Below are 24022 nucleotides of genomic sequence, written 5' to 3' on the forward strand. Positions count from 1 at the left end.
TTTTTTTAAGTAAAATACGGTTAAATATCAGCAGTTTTATATGATTCAGCCTGTGATTTACACACAAGGAACTATTCAGTCCTTTTTCAAGCTGGGCCAGACCACTGTTCCCAGCAGTGCCAGCCCTGGCTCCATCTTACCGGCAGTCCTCTCTCTGTACGCGAGGGCTGCCGACTGCCGCAGAGGAAACCCGTAAAACAGGGTGGGGTGAGGCTGCTCACATGGGTGCTGGGCCGTCAGGTCTGCCCTTGATGTTCTCCGAGTCCTAGTTGGTTCCTTTTCCCATTCCCCCACTCCTACATCCATCCTTTCTCACTCTTTTCCTCACGTGTCAAACAGTCGCTTATTGGGCAGCACATGGGCTGTTTTAAACATATGTATTAAACAGCCCCTCCTGTATGGGTACTTTTACTACTTTATTTTCTTGGAGAGAAACCTAGGGTTTCTTTTCTCTTTTACCCCCACAGCCTCTACCTTAATCCATCACTAATTCCCATCTGGTCTCCTGATTCTCTCCATCTTGCCCAGCTCGCTGCCACAGACTCCCATCTGTGTCCCCCACTTCCTGCCTGTCCTTCAAATCTCTTCCATGTCTTCAAAACCGCTTGTCAACTTCTCAGCGATATCTCTGCTGCCTTCAGGATTTGAAACCCTGAGCTCTTCAGTGATGTTCACAGCCTTGAGGATCAGGCCTTTTGCCTACGTTTCTAGGCTTACTTCCTTCTCTCTGAACTCTAGCCATTGCTTTCATTTTGGTTAAACTGCTTTACTGAGATATACTTTACATACCTTACTATTCACCCAGTTAAAGTGTATAATTAATTCATTGTTTTTTAGTCTATTCACGAAGTTGTGCAACCATCACCATCATCTGGTTTTAGAACAGTTTGTCCCTTCAACCTTGTACACAGCAGCAGTCACTCACCCCCTTATCCACCCTCCTAACTCCTCAGGCCCTAACCCACCTGCACTGTGTCTATAAATTTGTCTATCTCTGTCTTCATAAATTTGCCTGTTCTGGACATTTCACCTAAAAGGAATCACACAACATGTGGTCTTAACATTTTAATTTTTCAAGCATGTATGTTTAGAGCTGATTTTTCACTCATCTGCTTTCTACTTGTTTCAAACTCTCACCATTAAGAAACTTAAAAGTGGTTACCTTTTGGAAACCAAGGTGGCAAAGCTGTTCCTTTGCATTTTGTACCTTTGTGTAATTGAGCTTTCTAATCATGTACTTTTTCATTATTTTAAAAAATTATCAACAGAAGTTTTTTGGGCAGGGAGATTATGGGCCACTTTTACTTCTTTAAACCTCTGAATAGAAAATAACAAAAAACCAATATGTTCTCTCTTAAAAAATCAAAGTCATGTAACATCCCCAAAGCGTCTTTTCCTCTAGAACATTGTGTGTTGACAGCACCTGGTGCGCACCTCCGTTTTTCTGTGGTCCTCACGCTGTTTGTTTCCAGTGGAGCCCCTGCTGGAGTGGAGATAAGGCTGTGCTGATGGTGGCTGGCAGGAGGCAGGCATCGATGTTGAGTTTCTCCCAACTGCTCCGCCTGCCCAAGGACTTACCATCCAAAATGCATTCTCAGGCCCCATGTTGCTACCCTACTCTTTACTCCATATTCTCAGTGTAGCTTTTTATACTACAGAATTGGACATAGCTTTGTTTTATTTCTTCTATTGTTCTCTTTCCCCAGTAGATTGTAAGCCCCCTAAGGGGCTACATCCTAGAGTCTTGGATCTCTGGCAGGGCTAGGGCTTAGGCCTAGGTACATGATATCCCATTACATTTTAGGTACATTGGAGAGTATAAGGCAATGTGTTATCTGCATAATAATTGTAACAGGCTTTTGTACCTCTCTATATTTATAGAGAAGGAGCCAGGGCTCTTTAGTCAGGATCATCTCAGGAGCTGTGGAATTGCAGGTTTCTTTGTTTGTATAAAAAAACATTTGTTCTTATGAGCAGTGTTGACATAAAAGAACAATGAAAAGTATAATCAAGGATAGAGGTGTGTGATAGACTTTTCAGAGACTTGGAGCGGTAGACTAAAACACAGCCACAAGTTGTTTTGTGAGTAAGAGTTTGTTTCTCTCCCCTTAAATGTGTGGTGAACTTGGTGGCTTGTTTGATCAGTAGAAAACGGCAGAAGTGACGTTCTGGGACTTCTGAGGCTAGGTCATAAGAAGCCTTGTAGCCTCTAACAGGCCTCTTGGAGCTCTGAGTCACCATGTGATAAGTCCAACTACCACATGGCCCTGAGACTACCTGGAGAGGGGAGACAGTGAGAGGAACCAGCTAGGCTCAGCCTTCTAGCCATCCCTGCCAAGCCATCTGGGACTCTACAGACTAGCCCAGCCATCACCTGGATGTCCCCAAGAAGTTCCAGTGGTGCTGCATGGGGCAGAAAAATTGCCCAGCTGAGCTCAGCCTGAATCCCTGCCACAGAATTGTGAGATACAATAAAAGGGTGGTGGTTCTAATTTACAAGGTTTTGGGTTAGTTATACAGATAGCTGGAACACTTGGGAATGCCGTACTTGGGGTTTAACTTTTTTTTTTTTTTTTTTTTGCAGTGTGATACACTTAGAAACAATATTAGGGGATACAGGATTTTACTGCACCAACATCTATGAAGGTATGCTAGCCTAAGAAAGAAATACAATAATCTAGAAAATAATTTAAGCTTTATGTTTTTCTAGTTGACTTCTCAAAAATGGTATACTCAAGAGCTCTCTTCGGAGTGGTTTTTTAGTTTTATCCCCTTTTCCTGACTTTTCCATCAGAATAGTCACTTCTATGAGTGCTTCCTGGTAAGGCTGGATGATTGGATAAGCTGTGACCTGTTCGCATTCATTTACTTCCTTTTTCTCCACTTGAGATTTTAGGAAAGGGGGAGCTTGTGTGGAGAGTTTCTGAGCACCTCGTCGACCGTTTCTTTGCTCTGTGAGTTCTCTCCCTCGAATCATTCTGTTTTGATGTCCCTTTATCTGTTTCTTTGCCCAGGCCACCCTGTGCTCTTTGGTCTTAGTTTTGTGTGTTTTCTGGGTGTTTTCGGTGTCTTTATTCTTCTCCAGCGTTAATACTTTGGGAGGGGGGTTTCATCTGAGATTCTCTGAGGGAGCAGTAGATACGTGTGGTCTCTGAGGCCTCGGGCCTGTTCTGCTCGGTATACGTGTTTCTGTATCTGGTTCAGCTCTCTCTCAGGCACTAAATAGTACCATTTCTTAGTGTCACCTGTTTTTTCATTTTGTGGTCTCTTTTTCTCTTCCTCTGTCTTAATTTCCCATTCTGGAACTATTTTGTGTTTGTGTGCTTCTTCCAGCATCATTTCTATGTAGTGTTGATAGTAGTATGCCTCTGCTTGGGCAAACAGGAAGTCAAAAGACATGGCCTTCAGTTGCTGAAGTGTTTCATTCTCCTGTTGAATCTTTTGGGCTAACAATTTCCTCACGTCTGAAGAATGGACACCACCTAAACTCTTGTCAAAGGAAAGCATTAGAACTCTTTAAGCTGGCTGTCCTTTACTACATATATAGTTCACGGCACAGAGCTCAAGTGGCTACCAGCCCTGCCTGGTACACTTACACCATGTCCCAGTTAGGGTCTCGTATCTGTCTCATGTCTTCCTCTTCAAGCCTCTTCCCTTCCCCTCCCCTCCCCCCTTATTCCCTCCTAGTTGAAGACTGTGCCTTAGAATCCTAGAAAAAACAGCAGCAGTCCCTCGGGGATACCACCCTCTTCCCATGGCAAGGAACAACCCCTTGCATCCACCCTGGACTCTGCCTTCTGCCTTTACGATGGAAACAGTGCCCCTTCGCCTATCAAAAGCCAGTTCTTCCACCTGTGCCTGTTGAGCTTCAAAAACTTCAGTGTACAATGAACAAACTCCCTTTCCTGCTTCAAAGCTCCCCATCTACTGGATCACTCCATCAGCATAAAAATACGCTTCAGTGTACCATCTTCAAACAGGAAAGGAAAACTCTTCCTTCACTGCACATCCGCTATTTTGCTCCCCTCCACAGAGTAACTTGAAGCAGTTACCTCTCCACTTTCTTGCCTCACGTTTTCCCCTCAAATCTCTTTGATTCGGCTTCCACTCCCACCACTTGTCCGAGACGGATCTCGTTTCTGTCCCTGTCATACTTGACCTCTCGGCAGCCTTCTACGGAGGTGACTGCTCTCTCCTCCTTGAAATACTTTACTTTCTTCTGACTTTCAGACTATAGCCAAGGGCATGTGACTAAGGCTATCTTGAACCCCCTACCCATTAGCTGAGTGTCCCCAAGTAACTGACTAGCCCCTCATTCTCTTCCGACCTCATGGCCACCCCCTCCACCTGCTTTGCTGGTTGCTTTTTAAATGTAATATAGGACAATGTAGCAGAGAAACTGTCACTTAAGGTAAAGCACAGTCACACTCAGGCTTCCTTGGACAAGGACAGCCCCAGTCATTCAGCAAGTGAGGTGCCGTGTGTCGGGCGCCTGTCTAGAGTGGGAGGAGGGATGAACGAGACCGTTGAGGCACACAGGCTGTCCTGCGCTCGCCACAGCTTCACCCCGATACTGTCTGCTTGATGTCCCCACTCGACTCTTCCTCCAGAGTGCTTCCTGCGGTTTCCCCCTTCTCCATCCTGTCACTCCTCATGTCAAATGCACTGCCCTCCCCCCCACCCCAGGGTAGCAGCCTATAACTAGCTTCCCTGAATCCACTTCTCTCCCTCTGTCCCAGCCCCACCAGACCGGTCACAGAGCAGCCAGAGTGGTCTCTGTATTACATAAACCTGAGCACATCACTTTCCTGCATAGAAACCTGGATAGCGTCCTACTGCTTTGGGGGAAAATCCTGTAATCTGGTTCCTGACTGTGTGTCCAAACCAGCTTCTCAGGCCGACCGCTTGCTCCCTCTCTGCTGCAGCCACACTGACTTTTCCATTCCTCAAAAACTATATTCTTCTTCCCATCTGAGTATTTTCACGTGTTTTTCCTTTATATACTTCCAAATACATAACACTCTGACTATGGTACTTATGTATATAGTTTTTAGGTTTTAGCCTAAGTGTCACTTCTTCAGACCTTCTATGTACTCATTCAAATAAAATCCCATTTTGGGCTTCCCTGGTGGCGCAGTGGTTAAGAATCTGCCTGCCAATGCAGGGAACATGGGTTTGAACCCTGGTCCAGGAAGATTCCACATGCCTCAGAGCAACTAAGCCCGTGTGCCACAACTACTGAGCCTATGTTTTAGAGCCCGTGAGCCACAACTATTGAGCCCATGTGCCACAACTACTGAAGCCCACGCGCCTAGAGCCCATGCTCCGCAGCAAGAGAAGCCACCACAATGAGAAGCCCGTGCACCCCAATGAAGAGTAGCCCCCACTCTCCGCAACTAGAGAAAGCCTGTACACAACAAAGACCCAACACGGCCAATAAAAAATAAATAAATTTATAGCAAAAACAAACAAAAAAACCCCAAATAAAATCCCATCTTTTCATGACACTTCTCACAATCTGTGGGAACTGTTTAATACCCACATCCCTCACTAGACTAAGCCCTATGAGGGTGCGGGTGTTTATTTTGTTCAATGCTGTCCAGCCAGCACACTCAATGAACCAAACACTGAACTAAATAGTACAAGCAAAGCACACTCCCTTGAACTACCCAGGCCCTTTTTTACCTTGGTGATAAATTTCTATGATTCTATTACTAGCTGCAAAGTTCATGGTAAATGTATTTTCTCACCTTAATCTTCTTTTCTAATGGGGACTGGGAACCTACTGCAATCCAAGGGTCTTGAGTATTTTTGGCCCAGGCCAATCTAGAAGAGCAAAAAAAGAAATTATACAAGGATTTGGAGAAAGGTTTTGGGAAACGTGCTCTGATGTGGATGGTCATGGGAGTTGATTTGGGACTTACTTTTCATATGTAGCAAAAGGCATTTCTGTGTTTCAATAGGCAGGACTCTACAATATGTTTAACAACTTCTATCTTTTCTTGAATCAAGGAAGGAATGCTCTGATAAAAGCAAAAACAAAGAGCCAAACTGTGTTTGAAGTTGAGGCTGTCAGTAGTACATTTGTTTTAACACTGGAGAGGGGAGGCTGAGTTGCTATTTCAAATATACCCAGTGTGTGTATATTGTTGGTAGAACAAAGAACTTAGCTTTGATGAGAAATTGAGTTTTCAAAGTTGGTAAGTCCATTTTAAGTTCAGTTAAAATGCATAAAGTGATTAACAGTAAATTTATAAACTATCATTAATTTCCAATAATAGCTATCTAACTATAATATGTTTCATGATTCTTATAAAAGGTTTACATTTTAGATAGATGATAAAACAATGTGACAGCAAGAAAGAGTTGTGGGTTTTTTTTTGTGTGTGTGTGTTTTTGTTTTTTTAATGCAGAAAAATAGAACACAGATTTATCACTTAAGATGGAGCACAGTCACATTTAGGCATCCTCAAGACCTTATCTCTTAATCTGCTCAGTTAGCAAATAAGTTCTCTGTTAAGCAGTCTGGGTTGTAAATATTGTATCTGTGACTTCCCTTAGCAGCAAAAGAGAAGGATTTTATAACGTGGAATTAGAAAAAAAACAAAGCTATACTTGCTGTTTAGGTAAAGTGAATTTCTCAAAGACTTGTATTTCTGCTCTCATATTTTTCTTTCCTAAACAATTCTTATATTATTTCCATAGCAATATTTATAGAGTTTACCATACTCTAGGTATTGTACTAAGAACTCAAATGAAATCTTTTGCTTAATCTTCCAAACAGCCATATGACGTAGGTACTTATCCCCCATTACATGGCAAAGTGGACTGAGGTCAGGAGAGGATCAGTGACTTATTAAAGGTCCCACGGGTTGGTTTCAGAGGCAGGATGTGTGCCTGTGTGACTCCAGAGCACATAATTTTCTTTCCTGTGCAACACCCATTCCGAGATAAATGAACATTCTCCTGCCTTTACTCAAAGTGTAAGGACAGTAATACCTACTGTTCTTCTGCCCTCAGATCCAACCATTCTGAGTCTGTCACCAAAGGAGGATGTGAGGGTAGGGTCTGCACTGCTTGTTGGTCCTTCCACAGCCCCCCACTGCACCTTTTCCTCGGAGCACCTTTGGCTGCTTCCGCTGCTCTTAGGGCCCCATGCTCTTCATCTTCGGTGTCTTCTGTTTCAGCCATCGCCCTAGCAGTCACCACCGTTACAAACAACATCTCTGCTCTTTACTCTTCCTCTCAGCGTCTGCTCTCCTAAGCTGCTCTCTCAAGCTGCTCTCCCAGCTCTAAACTCTCATCCTCTGTTCTGCAAAGTCCTGTTTTCCAGCCATTAAAGTTTCTGGCCCTCTTTCAGTCTTTCAGCTACCTACTGTTGATCCTTCAGGGTGCCTTGGTTTGATTTCTAGGGCAACCAGAAGCAGTCACAGGCTTTTTTTATGTGTCATCACCATCCTCGATTGAGACTACTGTGAGGTGGTAGGTGAAGACATCGTCTGGTTGGCAGGGAATGAGCTTCAGTGTAACCTGGGCTAAAGGCCACAGACAGAAAGTAGAAGGACCTGTGTTTCCTAGCTTAGTGGAGTTAGAGAAAGCATCTTTCAAGACAACAGGAGCATCTTATTTTTTCTTTTTGGGATATATATTGTGTATCTTCCACGGAAATGGAATCATGGAATCGGTGGAGAACCCTGGAGTGGATCCTGCATGCACACTCACAGTAGCTGGAGGAGGTCAGACAAGTGCGCAGGTGACCCAGTCACATGGTCTCATCATTACTTAGCTGGTGTGTCAGTCACCTAAATAACTGCTCCTGCTATGAAGTTTTGAGCTTTGATACTGTTTAATATACTTCTAGTCATATACTATTTAATTATGTTCATAACTGGTCATTAAAGAAGAAGAAAATACACCAATGTTAAAATAACATTAATGAAAATGACTGCATATTCACATCACGACACACTTCACCATATACATGAGCTGCATCCATCTGAAAAAAGTCCTCATGTAGCCCATTATGCTGTCTCTAGTTCTTTAAAAAAATGTGAAAAGAAGAAAATACAGTGATTAATTTCAACGTGGCCTCTTATTTAGTAGGAATAAAATCCATCCCTTCCAAAATGTGCTGCTTGTAGAGATGTGCTTGAAACTGTAGCCCCAAACTCATATTCAGAAATAAATGAGTTATAAAAGTAAACATGGGTACTTTATGCTTAAAAAAGTCAAAGAATTTCAAATATCAAGTCATGACAGTGATGTCTATTTTCATACCAAAGCACTGAATTAAATTTCAATCTACATTTTAATATTCAGGTGCTTCCCAAACCAAACAAGATACCGTTTTAAAACTGATCAAAAGTCATGCCGCTCAGATACGAAACTCATGTGATATTAATTCAGCCAAAATGTTTATAACAGCTGTGACCTGACAGCATCATACTACCACAAGTCCCTAATATTCACTATGAGCTGGGCATGATGTGAAGGGCTAAAAATCAATATCTCATTTATCATCCTGTGAAAACAGGATAGAAGCCTTTTTTTTTGATAAAGAAAAATATGCAATTCTTAATGTGAAATTCTCTTTAAGTAAAGAATCCTGCCTAATTAAAACTTATGTATATGCACATATAAGACAATCATGTGAACCTGAAAGCACTTTTAAGTACAATGTTGTAAAGTTTCTTTCCTGATAAGAGAAATTGGGGGGATAAAGATATAAGCTAGGGAGATAAGCAAGACTACACTTAGCCCAAGCATAAGCAAAAGATGGCTTGAGTTGTGTTTCTCTAAGATAAATATAAAAAGGACACTTTGCTAACAAGTATTTTCTTTTTACCTAAATTTTAACCCTTTGTCAAAAATCATGAAATGTGGTTAAATAGTTATGAGAAGTCCTAGCTGGGGAAGAAAATGATGATGGTTTCTGAACTGAAATTATTGTGAAACCACTTCTCATGTCACTGAGCTTGAAATAATCTTCACAGTGTAATCACAGATTAACTGCTGGCACTGGCAGCAGCGCCTTGCCTGCTGTCTCCATTTTGCAGGAGTGTGACAACAAACGTAAATAAAAGTGCTTCTGATAGTAGCTGAACATAAAACATGGACATTCCAACCACCCCATGAGGTATTGTTACTATTCTCCCTATTTTCCAGGAGAGGAAATGGTGGCTAAGAGAGTTAAGCAATGTGTTCAAAGCCACACAGCAGCCAAGTGGGAGACCGAAACTTGAACTTGGATGTCTAAACGCAAAGCCTGTATTCCTAAGCACACACCATACCACCTAACCTTGGAAAACCGGAGGAGTGGATACACGGTCCTTACCTTTGTAGACTTGACAATCCAATTAGGGAGGCAAGAAACGTATGCAAGAGCACACGTGTGATGTAGTGGTACAAATGGGATGCTTAAATATGGAGGGAAAACAAGGGGGCAGGAGTCATTCGTGTGAGGTGGGACTAAATAAGAAGTTCTTGGGGAGCCCATTTTGAGCAGAATGGCAAAAACACGGAAGACACTCCCGAGACCAGCCAAGCAAGGGGTGACTCAATCAGAGTGGCTGTTAACTAGAGGAATTTGCACAGGCAGAGTACTAGATGGATGCTGGAGGCTGGAATATAGAGTACAGTATGTGGGGAGGAACACTAGCTAGAATATGGTGTGGAGGAATTTTGATGATTTCCCCAAACAAATAGAGAACTAGGAAATTTTGTTAATAGGAAAGTGGTTAAAAACAAGTGGTAGTAGAGAAAAATTCCTGAAACCGTAGGGGCCTAGAAGCAGAGACAGGTAGAGAACTGAGTTCGTCTAGTCAGGAAGCACTATTCAACAAAATATAGAATGTCAGTCAGAGATGTAATTTAAATCTTTCTAGGAGCTACATTTTAAAAAGTAAAGAAACAGATGAGATTAATTTGTGGTATATATTTATCAGGATGTCAGGATAAAATATATCCAGGATATATATACAAAATATTACATTTCAACATGTAATCAATTTCGGAAGTTTTGCACTGCTGTTTTTTAAAATAATTTTTTTAGAGGAGCTGTAGTTTTACGGAAATATTGATCAAAAAGTACCCTTTTCCTCCAAGTTCCCCCTGCTACTTATATCTTGTATTAGTTTGGTATGTTTGTTATGTGAATCAGTATTGATACACTATCATCAACCAAAGTCCATAGTTTACATTCAGGTTCACTCTTTGTGTTGTACATTCCATGGATTTTGACAAATGTATAATGACGGGTGTCCATGATCCCATCACACAGAATTGTATCACTGCCGCAAAGCCCTGGCAACCATTGATCTTTTTACTGTCTCCATAGTTTTGCCATTTCCAGAATGTCATATAGTTGGAATCATATAGTATGGCTTTTTCATACTGTAAAGGCTTTTTCAGATTGGCTTATTTCACTTAGCAATATGCCTCCAAATGTTCCTCTGTGCCCTGTCATGGCTTAACAGCCCATCTCTTCTTATTACTGAATAATATTCTATCGTGTGGATGCATCACCATTAGTTTACCCATTCACACACTGAAGGACATCTTGGTTTCTTCCAAATTTTGGCAATTATGAATACAGCTACTGTAAACATTCGTGTGTAGATTTTTGTGTGGACGTAAGTTTTAAAGTCATTTGGGTATATGCCAAGGAGCACGATTACTGGATCCTATGGCAAAGAGTATGTTGTTTTGTAAGAAACTGCCAAACGGCCTTCCAAAGTGGCATTTTCCATCCCCACCAGCAATGAATGAGAGTTCCTGTAGCTCCACATCCTCATTCGTATTTGGTATTGTCAGCGTTCTGAATTTTAGCCGTTCTAATAGGTGTGTAATGGTATTTTATTATTGTTTTAATTTGCAATTTGCTAATGCCACATGATGCTGAGCATCTTTTTGAATACTTATTGGCCATCTGTTTATCTTGTTTGGGAGGTATCTGTGCAGATCTGCCCATTTTTAATTGGGTTGCTTGTTTTCTTACTGCTGAAAATTTTAAGAGTTCTTTGTGTGTTTTAGATACCATTCCTTTATCAGGTGTGTTTAGTCTGTGGCTCATCTTTTCATTCTTCTGAGTGTCTTTTATAGAGCAAACATTTTTAATTTTAATGAAGTACAACTTCATTTTTTCTCTTATGGATCATGCTTTTAGTGCTCTAAAAAGTCATTGCTAAACCCAAGGTCATCTGGATTTTCTATGTTATCTTCTAGGAATTTTTAGTTTTGTTTTACGTTTAGGCTCAGGATCCATTTTGAGTTATTTATTGTATGTGGGTGCCCGGTTGTTCCAGCACCATTTGTTGAAAAGACTACCCTTTCATAGAATTGCCTTTGCTTCCTCGTCAAAGATCAGTTGACTATATAACTGGGTCTACTTCTGGGCTTTCTAGTCTGCTCCATTGATCTATTTGTCCATTCTTTCACCAATACCCCACCGTCTTGATTACTGTAGCTTTGTAGTAATTCTTAAAGTCTGTGGTGTCACTCCTCTGACTTTGTTCTCTTTTAATACTGTTCAGTTATTAAGTCTTTTGCCTCTCCATGTAAATTTTCCAATCAGTTTTTCAATATTCACAAAATAACTTGCTAGGATTTTGATTGGGATTACAATGAATCTAAAGATCAAGCTGGGAAGAAATGACATCAGTATTCATCTTCCTGCCAATGAAGATGGATCATCTCTCCACTTATTTAGATCTTTGATTTCTTTCATCTCAGGTTTATAGCTTTCCTCATGTAGATCTTATACATATTTTGTTAGATTTATACCTATTTTTTTTCCCTGGTGCTAATGTAAATGGTATTGTTTTTACTTTCAAATTCCAATCATTTATTTCTTGTACCTAGGAAAGCAATTCACTCTTACATATTAACTTTGTATTCTACAACTTTGCTATTATAATTGGTTATTAGTTCCATAAGATTTTTGTTGCTTTCGTTGATTCTCTGGTGATTCCATTTAGCTAATCATGTCCTTTGTGAACAAAGACAGCTTTATTTCTTCCTTCCCAATATGTATACCTTTCATTCCTTGTTTATTGCATTAGCTAGGACATCTGGTATGATGTTTAATAGAAGTGGTGAGAGGTGACATCCTTGCCTTATTCCTGATCTTATTGAAAAAAACATCTAATTTTTCACCATTAAGAATGATGTGAGTTGTAGGATTTTTGTACATGTTCCTTACCAAGTTGAGGAAGTTCTTCTATATCACTAGTTTGATGAGAGTGTTTTTTTTTTAATTATCATGACTGGGTGTTGGATTTCATCAAAGGCTTTTTCTGTATCTATTGATATCATCACATGATTTTTCTTTTTTAGCCTATTGATATGATGGGTTACATTAATTGCTTGTGTAATGCTGAACCAGCTTTGCATACCTGGAATAAGTCCTACTTAGTGGTGGTGTATAATTCTTTTTACATTGTTGGACTCCATTTACTAATATTTTGTTGAGGATTTTCACATTTACGTTCATTAGAGATATTGATCTACAGTTTTCCTTTCTTGTGATGTCTTTGTCTGGTTTTTTTTTTTTTTTTTTTTTTTTTTTTTGTATTTCTTAAACTTTTATTTGTAGGAATCAGGACGGTGTTGGTATCAAAATATTTAATCTTTTTTAGACACAAAAAATTCTATTACTGTACCATATCATATTTTACTCAATCCAGCAGATATTTGTCCTTTTTTTTTTTTTTTTTTTATTATTATTTTATTTTATTTTTTTGGGGGGTACACCAGGTTCAATCAACTGTTTTTATACACATATCCCCATATTCCCTCCCTTTCTTGACGCCCCCACTTTGTCTGGTTTTGGTGTTAAGGTAATGCTGGCCTCACAGAATAAGTCAGAAAAATCCCTTTGGTTTTTATTTTCTGGGAGAAACTACAGAGTTGGTGTAATTTCTTCCTTAAATGTTTGGTAACATTTAAGGAAGAAACCAGTGAACACATCTGCGCCTGATACTTTCTGTTTTCAAAGGTCATTAACTATTGATGCTATTTCTTGAGATACAGGTCTATTCAGATGATCTGTTTCTTCTTGTGTGTTTTGGTTGATTGTCTTTCAAAGACTTGATACGTTTCCTCTAGATTATCATTTGTATGAGCATAGAATTGTTCAGAATATTCCTTTATTATTCTTTAATGTATACAGTATCAATAGTGGTGGTCCTTCTCTCATTTCTATTCTTTTAAATTTGTTAAAGTTTTTGTTTGTTTGTTTTGGCCCAGAATGTGGTCTATTTTGGTGAATGTTCTGTGTGAGCTTGAGAAGAGCAGGTATTCTGCTGCAGATGGAGGAAGTATTGTATAGATGTCAGTTATATCCAGTTGATTAATGGTCTTGAGTTCAATTATGATCCTGCCTGTTGGACCTCTCAATTACTGATAGATAGAAGGGTGCTCAAGTCTCTGTAATAGTGGATTCTTCTATTTCTCCCCTCAGTTCTATCAGTTTTTGCCTCACGTATTTTGTAACTGTGTTAGGTGCATACACATTAAGGATTGTTAGGTCTTCCTGGGAAATTGACCCCTTTATTATTATGTAATGCCTGCCTACATCCCTAATTTTCCTTGCTCTAAAGTTTATCTGAAATTAATGTAGCTACTCCAGCTTTCTTTTGATTAGTGTTAGCACAATATATCTTTCTCCATCCTTTTAATTTGTTTTTAAAGTGGGTTTTTCTGTAGATAACATATAGTTGGGTCTCATTTTTTATCCAGTCTGTCTGTCTTTTAATTGGTACATTTAGACCATTGATGTTTACAGTGATCATTGCTATAAATGGATTAGTATCTACCATATTTGTTACTGTTTTCTATTTGTTGCTCTTTTTTTTTTTGTCTTCCACTCTTATTCTGCCTTCTCTGGTTTTAATTAAGCAGTGCAGGTACTTTATACAGAGTATTCCCAGCTCTTCCCTCCCATCCCTTACAACATTGCTGTCACTCATTTCACTTATCCATAAACTTGCACCCTGTACAAGATGCTAGTATTATTTTAAACCATCTGTTATCTGTCAGATCAATTAAGATTTTGAAAAATTAAAAATTTGATTTTACCTCTATGTATTCCTTCTCTAATGCTCTTCCTTTCTTTAAAGTAGGTCTGACTTTCTGACCTATATTATTTTCTTTCTTAACATTTCTTGCAAATCAGGTCTAGTGGTGACAAATTCCGTCCATTTTTGTTTGTCTGAGAAGGTCTTCTCTTTCACTTTTGAAGGATAATTTTGCTGGATACAGAATTCTAGGCTGGTGTTTTTTTGTTTCTGTTTTTTCTTTCAATACTTGAACATTTCACTTCTTTTTCTTCTTCCTTGCATGGTTTCTAACGAGAAGACTGATGCAATTCTTATCCTTGCTCCTCTATAAGGGTCCTCCCCGCCCCCGCAGGCTTTTTTCAAGATTTTTCTATTTGTCTTTGATCTTCTGCAGTTTGAATATGATATGCCTACATGCAGATTTTTTGGCATTTATCCTGCTTGCTGTCTATCCTGCCTCAATTTAAAAATTCAAATAAATTTAAATAAAAGTTGTTTCCCTGTCACACTATCCACATTTTAGGTGGTCAGTAGGCACATGTGGCTAGTGGCCACCAACCTGGAGAGCAAAGGTCTAGACAGTGGAGGGAAGGGGTCTAATCTGAAGTCTCTTAGCAGTGAATGCCCCACAGAGGAAAGCATCTTCTAGGACTCTACCACCACCAGTACCTGAGACCCCCCCTCTTTCCTAGTGTGTCCCTTTTCTCTGTATTTAACTGGACCCCATGCCCCTTACTATCCTCACAACACTTTCTTCAGCAGGAAAGAGAAACACATTTCACTTTAATTCAAGAATCAGGGGCCTATCACCATGCAGAGTCCTTCATATCATCAGTGCCTAGGATGGAACTTCTCTTAAGCTTTGCAAACTCACTTTCACATTCAGTTATATAAACTATGTTAATAAGACCAAACATGCCAGTGTTGCCAACATTTTATAGTCAAGTATGAAAATTAAATACAAAGACAACAATCTATTACTGGCAATTTCAAAAATAAAAGGACATTCCAATAGTGCCTCCCCCCCCCAGATGGAAACTAAATGAAACCTTGCACTATTTTTCTCATTTGGGCCTGGAAGGTGTAAACTTTGTATCTAACTTTCACCAAAATAAAGACATCTAGGGACCATTGCCCTACACATGTCCAAACCTAGTATTTGTTCATCTCTTTTCTTCTTCTTCAATTAGTTTTATTGTTATCACCTTTCCCCCCATTTGTCTCCTACTAGTTGTGTGATCTCGGGCAAGTTATTTGGCCTCTCTGGCCTTTGTTTCCTATGTTGTCTGGGAAAGGACCAGAAATAGTCAAATCTGCCATAAGGAACAAAATGGATGAGGTTTGTCTTAAGAACAGGGGTACTGAAACCTAGTAAGGAGCCTTTACATCTAAGGAGTTGGAGAAGCTAGATAAATCCAGGGTCCTCCTGCAAGCTACAAAGCTATCCTTAGGTTCTTTCCCATTGTGTGAGGCACAGGTAATGCTTAGCAATGTAACAGGTCACTGTGCCACCAAGAAACCTCTTAAATAGGCACAGAGCCAGCAGAGTGGACCCTGGGGTCAAGAATGTTGAAACCGACTTCAAAAGTTTACCTGTTTCTCCAAGTTTCATGATTTCACTTTTTTAAACATTGTAAAAAGACAATCAGCTTTATGGTTGATGGGGAAAAAAAATAGGAACAGACAGGCTTAAATTATCTGTGCGTACAAAGTTAAAGATTAAGGAATATTAGCTTGTTGGAAGTACTCATTTTTATACTTTGCTCCAGGACTTACTCTTTCAGCAATCCCCTTTAAAATAGTGGTTTCAAATTGGAGGCCCATGCGCTGAAATCAGCCTATACAAACGTTGCGTATGGCCTGTACAGTTAAAAAAAAATTCTTTTAAAGTATCATTTAAAAATTGTACCAAAAATATTTCTGATTTCTAGCTTCCCTTTAAAAGTTATAAACTACGGTGGCACTGGGAACAAGGCAGCAACTGGCTCTGACGCTTGTTTCCTTTAAAAGTGTTCAATTCACCTACTCTGCCATCCACAGAATGCCTGCGTGTGTATTCGAACCTGTGGGACACTTAAAAGTGAGTGCCTGCTGGTTTGGAAGAAGCTTGAATTGGCTAAGACAGCCTGAGATGCTAACTTTTAAACTGAGATCTGCAGGATCTAGAAATGGAGTGGTCGCAACCTCTGTGCCTCAGTCTCCTTATCTGTAAATTGGGGCTGCAGTTGTGGGAAGGATTGGTGGTGGAGTAAAGCAAACGGCTGGCTCGAACTCAGGGCCGAGGGCACGACTATGATCCACTTTAATCCTGGGAGGCCCCCGGACCCCACACCGACCGAGCCCCCATGCGCTGGGACGCCCCGCGCAGGGCCCCGCTCTCCACTCCTCCCCGCCGTAGGCCCCCGCGCTCCGCCGGGGTCGACCCCGGGGCGCCGAGAGGCGTGGCCTGCCCGCGCGGACTTGGCGGCGGCCATGGCCTCGGTGGTGGAATACAAGGGACTCAAGGCCGGCTACCACTGCGGCTACTGCGACTCCGAGGAGGGCAAGGCGTCCTGCGGTGAGTAGTCCGGTCGACGGGGATGACGCGGCCGCCTCGCGTCCGACCCCCTGCACCGCCCGCCGCGCCCGGGCCAGGCCCTCGCGGGGGAGCACTCTGGCCCTGCTCCCCAACTCCCGCTTCCCTTTCTCACGCGTTTCTTCCCAGACCGTCGCCCTTCACGGTCTGTCTCTTGGCTTCATCCTCACCGAAGATGGCGGTCCCTCTCGGGGAAGGAGCGGAAATAGCGGAAGGCTGCCCTTGCTCAAGATGGCGCGGGCGGCGTCAGCGCCGAGATGCTCCGGCGACCCGCCTGCGGGCGTCAGGGTGGCGCGGTGCATTGTGGGGTGGCGGCGGCGGCGGTGGCGGCGGCGGCGGGCTGGGCCGCGTCGTGCTGGAGGGCCGGGGCTATGGCTTCCTGGGCTACGCTTTCGCCCAGCATCGTGGAGTATTTCGAGGGCGAGGACTTCTACCGCTGCGGCTATTGCAAGAATGAGTCGGGCAGTCGCTCCAATGGTGAGCGGGCGGGGCTGGAGTGCGGGGAAGGGTGCCTTAGCTGCGGGTGCTCGGTGGTGGGCCTGCGTCTTCTGGGGTCGCGGCGCCCCTCGGGCCGGCCGGCTGGTTGGAGGGACGAGCGGTCTGCAGCCCCCGCCCAGCCCTTGTCTCCAGCGAGTGCGGAACGAGGCTCTCCCTGAGTGCTGTGACTGTCAGAGTGAAAAACGGACTTCACCTCTGATTGAGCAGGGAAGCTTCTAGATGCTTATTCTTCACACATGGGGACTTAAATACACAGTGTGAGAGTTGCAAGTTTAGTTTTATTTGGGGCAAAATGAGGACTGTTGTCTGGGAGACAGCATCCCAGATAGCTCTGAGAAACTGTTCCAAAGAGGCGGGGGAAGACGCATATATATGTGGTTTTGGTAAAAGCGGAAAACATGCAGTCAAGCACGTATTGTTTACAGAAGGTTGCTACAGAGCAGTCCTCACTGTGAAGGATTTTAGTGTGTTTCTAGAGATGAGGAGCGACAAGCATTGGGCTCATAAAGCTGGCTCCTTAAAATATCTGACTATAAAGACCTGTTCTGTTAGTTTTTTCCAGAGCACAAAGTGCCTCCTTTCAGCCCTTCGCCCTGAGCACCTTTCAGGGGGGTTTGGGCAGTCAGCAGCTGCAGCAGCACATGATTTCATCTTTGTAGAGATAGATGGCAAATGCCAGTGGCGAGTGCCCGTTGTAGTTGACAGGGCCCCAGCATGGCCATAAATGCCACCATGGTTTGGGAGGTATTTCATGACCATTTCGTCCCACGGTGCTAGAAGGGCTCATTCCTAGGTCTGGTGAAGATTTTGCTGCTAGGCCACTCAGTGTGCTATTACTGGGCGAGCTCCTTTTTTAACAAAGGTCAAAAGTCTCTAGACGACCGATATTTCTAGTCTCTTATGGTCCAGGGAGAAAAATTCACTCTTTTTGTATTTTCCCTTACCTAGAGTTACACTATTACAATCATTTAATTGCATAAATATTTGATCAACTGTTTCAAGTAGCCTAGTCATTATTTATTTTGGTGGCTCAGTCACACATTTGATATTACAAGAAATAATAATCTTGCAAAAACAGGCAGAGTACAAATAATATAGCTAATAACATTAACATTGTTATAAATAAATACTTAAGCCAAGAATTTCCATTAGGTGTAGCCCAGTATATTTTCAGGTCTTCTGAGTCTGTCTTGTACCAGTCTTTATCTTTCAGTGAAATTATATTTTGACACTCTCCATAAGGCCCCCAGCCCAATTTCCTAGCGTTACTACGCAGGTTATCCTTAGTATTTTTAATTGTTCCCAAGATAAAACTTAAATGACCACAGCCTGTTGTTAACCACATAAAACCATCTCATAATTGTGGGACGTTTTATTCCTTGTCTGAGATATTGCTTGTTGCTCTGATTGAGCTTGAGTAACTTTAGAGGAAAATTCTTTTTTTTTTTTTATGGCCAGGGTCAGAGGAGGTATTATTAATTGACTAGGTGAAGGGATCCCCTGAACAGGACTATACTTTTTTTCCTGTATAATAAATTTCCTAGGCGCCATCCAATTAGAGCGTTGGAGGAGAGAAATCCACCAAGGTAACCCAAGAGTACTAGTCATAGGTACTTGGCCGCAAACCCAACAATTGGATTGACTTTTAAAATTAGCATAAGATTGTGCCAATGATAGGAAAACATTTGATTCATATACAAAGCTCCAAGAAGTCAAGAAAACATTATAAATGTTCATATGAGTCAGGTCCAGGATCTTGGGCTAGCTGTCTACTTCTGATGTCGGCTTCTTCTTGTCCTAGTGTGAGTGTAGTTTCTCCTCTGATAACTGTCCTTCCATCTCGGTTGGCAATTGTCCTTTTTTTTTTTTTTTTTTAATTTTTTTTATTTTTTTGGGGGTACACCAGGTTCAATCATCTGTTTTTATACACATATCCCCGTATTCCCTCCCTTCCTTGACTCCCCCCCCGAGTCCCCCCCACCCTCCCTGCCCCAGTCCTCTAAGGCATCTTCCATCCTCGAGTTGGACTCCCTTTGTTATACAACAACTTCCCACTGACTATTTTACAGTTGGTAGTATATATATGTCTGTGCTACTCTCTCGCTTCATCTCGGTTTCCCCTTCACCCCCCGCCCCCTCCCATACCTCGAGTTCTCCAGTCCATTCTCTGTATCTGCATCCTTATTCTTGTCACTGAGTTCATCAGTACCATTTTTAGATTCCGTATATGTGAGTTAGCATACAATATTTGTCCTTCTCTTTCTGACTTACTTCACTCTGTATGACAGATTGTAGTTCTATCCACCTCATTACATATAGCTCCATCTCATCCCTTTTTATAGCTGAGTAATATTCCATTGTATATATATGCCACATCTTCTGTATCCATTGATTTGTTGATGGGCATTTCAATTGTCCTTTAAAGTATGTCCTTTCCAGTATGTATAATCACCTGCATCTGATTTTCATCCAAAGATAAATTAGTGAGATAAGCTTCAGAAACAAACTTAGTGTGTCCTTTTAAAAATTCAGTTAGACTTTACATTAATATAGCGTAACAGCAAGGAACTATCCAGGGAGTGAATCTTAGTAAATATAGACCTCCGTTAGCAAAACTGGCACTTAATATTTATTGAAACACAATCTCTTTCTCTCTAAAATTACCCTCACTTTTACCAAATATGACCAAATTAAGACTAATTTGTTTGCAAAATTAGTCTGGTCTCAAGAAAAACTTGGCTTGATAATTTATGTAACTATAATTGATCATTTAGGTTTTTTGCTTTGCTGAAACTTTTGTAAGGAGTCTCAGACTGAACTTTTAAAAGACCTCTCAAGGCTAGGAAAGTCATGCCAAGGGCTTATCACAGATTTTGCCTAACAGATCTAGGTGAATTGCTCCCTTTTTAAGGTCCCCAAAATACCTTGAGTTTTCTTTACCTGTTAGTGAGGTAGCCTTCCTAACCTATCAGATAAAGCTGCTGGGAACCTAAGAGTTTCCAGTGTCTGGAGGGAACAGATAGAAAAAAGTTTCAGTCCTGCTTACAAAGATATAATTTGCCAAATTACTGTAAGTCATAGTTTGAGGGGAAGGTTTTCCTTACACCTGGAAAACACAGACTTAAACTAGTAATTTTTCAGATAGAAACCATAAAATTTATGGCCATATTCATCAGTTTGCTCAGTCCTATGTAACTAATCCTTTTCGTTAACAGCTTATGAAGCCATCAGGTTTCTCATTAGAATTCTTCAACTTCTTACCCAGTTCAGCATTATGGTCTGAAAGTCAGAAACTTGTATTTATCCAGAAATCCTTTTTATAAGTCTTCTTGAAGAGGAGGCATTTTGCAAAGGCATGAGAAAAAAACCGTAACTGCCTATAATGACATAAGGCTTAAGAAGGTGCATTTAAAATCTGATTTTAATATAATCGACAAGGAAACTGCTTACTGATGTGATATACAACACTTTAAGATAATAACTAGAATTATAACTGATAACATTTTATCAGGACAAATCAGAGTTTTAGGAACTCCATATAATTTCTAGAATATCTATATTAATAGCAATTACCATACACTAAAACCTAAGAAGATTTATTACTCATTTGACAATACTTTCCACGTAACTTAACATACCCAAATGAACCTAGTTTGTATATCTCTCTTTGGGATGTTTCAGGGGCCCTTTGAAGCACCCCAAAGTTAGCTAGAGGTCAAAGGACTTCATTAGAATTTGATATAGGAAGTTTTGTCAAAAATATCAAAAATGGTTTGGAATAGTCTGATAGGATCACAGGCCTCTGTGAAACAGTAGTTATTCACTTAGGCAAAGTGACAATAAAGGCTTTCAAAGGCAAATATGGAACAGATCACTTAGAAGGTAAGGAAACTTAAAATCTGTTATCAGAAGGCAGTTCAACATTTTAAGAACACCTGTCCTCTTTTTTTTTAAACTTGTCCTCTTAACAGACAGAAAAGCCAAATTCAGGTTTTGTGCCAGCTTACTCTTAAAATTCATTTACTCAAGTAAATTTATTCTAAACTTAGTCAATCCTAATCATGCACAAAACTCTTCTCTTAGGGTCCACTTTCCACAAACCTTCTTATCACTTTTTATATCTATTACTTTATTCTCCCATCCAAAAACAACCACCTGTAAGTCAGACTTACTTTCTTTTCCCTAAAATATAATTCTGTTCCTCATGCCTTCTTGAAAACACACATCCTGCTTTCCTTAAACAACCATGAACTGTCCTTTATGATAGCATTCTGTAGATTGGTGAACATAAATACCAGTGATAATTTTTAAAACATTTGCTTACTTTAAAGAACATGGCACCATTTTTATTAATAGTCCAAATTATCTTTAGTTTCTTTGTAAGAGGAAGCCAGTGTTCAGTAATTAACATTTTAGTATCTTATTTTATTTGGGAATGACCTAGCTATCTAATAAGCTTCCATCACTTAATTTAGCACAGTTTTAGAATGTCAAGTTACCAGAATCTGGAGAGACTATTTTAGATAGACATTCCTAAACTAGAATTATTTGTAATAGAGTTTATCTAAAAGCTCTTATCTCATTTACATTTTCTTTTGTTAAAAGTTTCTTCACATAAAGTTACTTTCCTTGCTGACAGATTTGTAACAGATATGACAAGGTTTATTTAGCTTATATTACACCTAGACATAATAAAAGTGTTATATTTAATGTGGGTGACTCTAAAAACATGTCTATTAATTAGGTTAACAAACTTAAACATTAATAGCAGATGTTAAGTTAATACTATGTCCCTGTTCACGTGAACCTGAAATTTATTTAGCTTAATTTCTCTTCTATTTAGAATTGTTTCAGTTTGTAACCGCTTACTTTTCTTTAAGCCAGTTAGAGTTCATTTACAAATTAACCCAGAAATATTACCCAAAGACAAAGACACATACTGAGACATACATATATCCAGACAGACACAAGAGATGTAGCTGCATTTTCTAAACTTGTTCACAAATCAGATATCATAATATAATACTAGTTTATAACAGTTGAAATAAGAACAATTTTAAAAGGCTTCTTCTAGTTGGTTTTTTTTTTCTTTTCTTTTCAATCTCAGGAATTAGAGATGGTTTAGATAATTGTTCCTGAGAGCTCTGGTCTCAAGGTGCAGGGAGGAAAAAGCAGGTTCTCCCTATTAGGACTTATTCCCTTAGGGTCAGAATTCTGAAGAGATTTTTTTTTTCCTTTAAGCTAACTTTCTCTACTGGTTGGGAATTAAATGGGAGTCAATTAAACCTTCAACTGGCAATGTGTACTTAACTGACACAATGGAAGGTTTATAATTTTCGTAGGTACCCCCTTTTGTTTTCTTTCATTCTTTTTTTTTTTAAATGGTTTCGAAAAGTTGTTCAGCCAGTATCACAAGGGTGTTTGTATGTAACACGGACCAACCTAGATTGTCTTTTGACTAGAGTAGCCAAATCCTCATCTAAGCCTTTTAAAAAGGTGGAGTTAAGCAGAGGAACATTTTGGTGGTTAGAGAATGATTCATATGTCAAGCCAGAATGTTGCTTAAAAGTTTTTTTTTTCCTCATACCTTTCCTAGTCATCCAGAATTTATTCATTCGATTTTTGCTTGTACTTTTGAATCTCTGTCCAGTCTATGGTTTTTTGGAAAAAGCTCTGGGATAAATACGAGTAATTTCTGAGCTAATTCCTTGCATTCAGTGTGAGCCTGTGGTTCGAAATCTATTAAGGGATGTTTTCATCTTGCTTTCTTTATCCATTTCCTTGCTTTGCTTTCAGAAACTAACAGCTGTATTAATTGATATAGATCTGAAAAACCCAGGCTCATAGGTCCAGATGGCCAGCTGGAATTCCTTAGCAAGGCTTTAAGTTCTCCTTGGGTCCAGGGTGTGTACTAAGCCCCCAGGATGGTTCACCTCCCCTGTAATAGGTTTCTCCTTAAAGGGAGCTATAATCACTTCTGATATTTTATCCTCCTTTGCTGGGGAGAGGGGAGCAGCAGGAGGTGGAAGAGTTGGGAGAGAAAAAGAGATAGCATGTAGGCCAGACAATTCAGATAAAAGAGGATAGGTGGGAAGAGCAGAGGGAGAGACAGAGTCAGAGACAGAATGCTAGCAGCCTTTTTAGAAGCTACTAGATACCAATCAAAGTTAGCATTCCATTCAGTCTGTTTGATCTTAAGGCTGGCTTTTTTCTACCTGTGCGTGCAAAATAGCAATTTTGGAATATGAAAATAACCCCAATTTGGTCATTTCAGGTTGAGATCTCCTTTAGTATGTTTCCCAATTAAGTAGGTACTTGCAAGTGTAAGTTTTATACGTACATAAAGTTGGCTGAGTGTTAGAAAGAGGCTGGCCTTCTGATGCCCCTTGTTTCTGTGAGAGGCTCTATTTCCCATTTTCAAGTTGAATTTGTCTGGGATAAAAACACTAGTGAAATTGTGTGGTGGGCCAGTGTGCTGCTTGTGAGCTGAACTCCTCTAGGCATCACCCCAGAGTCATTTCAGCTCTCTTACGTGTCTCAGTTTCTCCCTTGGAGGTCTAAGACCACCGAGGGTGCTTGGATCACTGAATGGCCAATTCTTATTGCGACCCCTGGACGAGCAAGTGTTTTAATTAATGGGTGGGTTTCGCTATGGGACCACTGCACGGTATGAGGACTGTGCCTCCACCACTCCTATAAATTTCCCGGTTGCCTGAGAAAGCCATATTGGCCGGGAGGAGTCTTGTCCTGTTTCTATGTGCAGTCAAGCACGTATTGTTTACAGAATGTTACTGCTAGTCACAAGGAGCAGTTGTCACCATGAAGGATTTTAGTGTTTTCCTAGATATGAGGAGATACAAGAATTGAGCCCATAAAGTTGGCTTCTGAAAAT

The 24022-nt window shown here is 40.6% G+C and overlaps 2 protein-coding genes across 10 annotated transcripts in view; one reads left to right on the forward strand and one right to left on the reverse strand.

The window, feature by feature from the left end:
• Nucleotides 1–1008: 1008 nt before the first annotated feature.
• Nucleotides 1009–16824, reverse strand: LOC130853161 (uncharacterized protein C10orf120-like). Of its 4 annotated transcripts, XM_057734489.1 has the most exons (5): nt 16748–16770; nt 15834–15917; nt 5925–6023; nt 5751–5826; nt 1010–3489 (listed from the first exon to the last, which is right to left on the reverse strand). In XM_057734489.1, exons 3-5 carry the CDS (start codon nt 5945–5947, stop codon nt 3088–3090), a joined length of 501 nt encoding a protein of 166 aa, XP_057590472.1. In that variant the 5' UTR covers nt 5948–6023; nt 15834–15917; nt 16748–16770; the 3' UTR covers nt 1010–3087. The 4 variants fall into 4 exon arrangements, with proteins under 4 accessions (XP_057590469.1, XP_057590472.1, XP_057590470.1 ...); XM_057734487.1 differs by lacking the exon at nt 15834–15917 and having other exon boundaries at nt 1011–3489; nt 16748–16824; XM_057734488.1 differs by lacking the exons at nt 15834–15917; nt 16748–16770 and adding an exon at nt 7004–8334 and having other exon boundaries at nt 1011–3489.
• ATE1 (arginyltransferase 1) overlaps nt 16515–24022 on the forward strand; it is a 157358-nt gene continuing 149850 nt past the window's right edge. For 5 of the 6 annotated variants that reach the window (XM_057734478.1, XM_057734483.1, XM_057734482.1 and 2 more), the window contains exon 1: nt 16946–17109. In XM_057734478.1, coding sequence (XP_057590461.1) covers nt 17004–17109 — 106 coding nt within the window. In that variant the 5' untranslated portion in view covers nt 16946–17003. Of the gene's footprint in view, nt 16615–16945; nt 17110–24022 lie in introns of those variants that run through there. The other variant, XM_057734485.1, reaches the window with a different exon arrangement.

This window comes from Hippopotamus amphibius, chromosome 5 (genome assembly GCF_030028045.1).
Source record: "Hippopotamus amphibius kiboko isolate mHipAmp2 chromosome 5, mHipAmp2.hap2, whole genome shotgun sequence".
NCBI lineage: Eukaryota > Metazoa > Chordata > Mammalia > Artiodactyla > Hippopotamidae > Hippopotamus > Hippopotamus amphibius.

Bases quoted from the DNA above. Each gene is read 5' to 3' on its own strand.
- LOC130853161 (XM_057734486.1), bottom strand. From the start codon at position 5,903: ATGACCATCCACATCAGAGCACGTTTCCCAAAACCTTTCTCCAAATCC. The intron at 3,490-5,750 runs GTGAGAAAATAC...TCCTTTGACAAG, and splicing joins CATTAGAAAAGAAGATTAAG to AGTTTAGGTGGTGTCCATTC.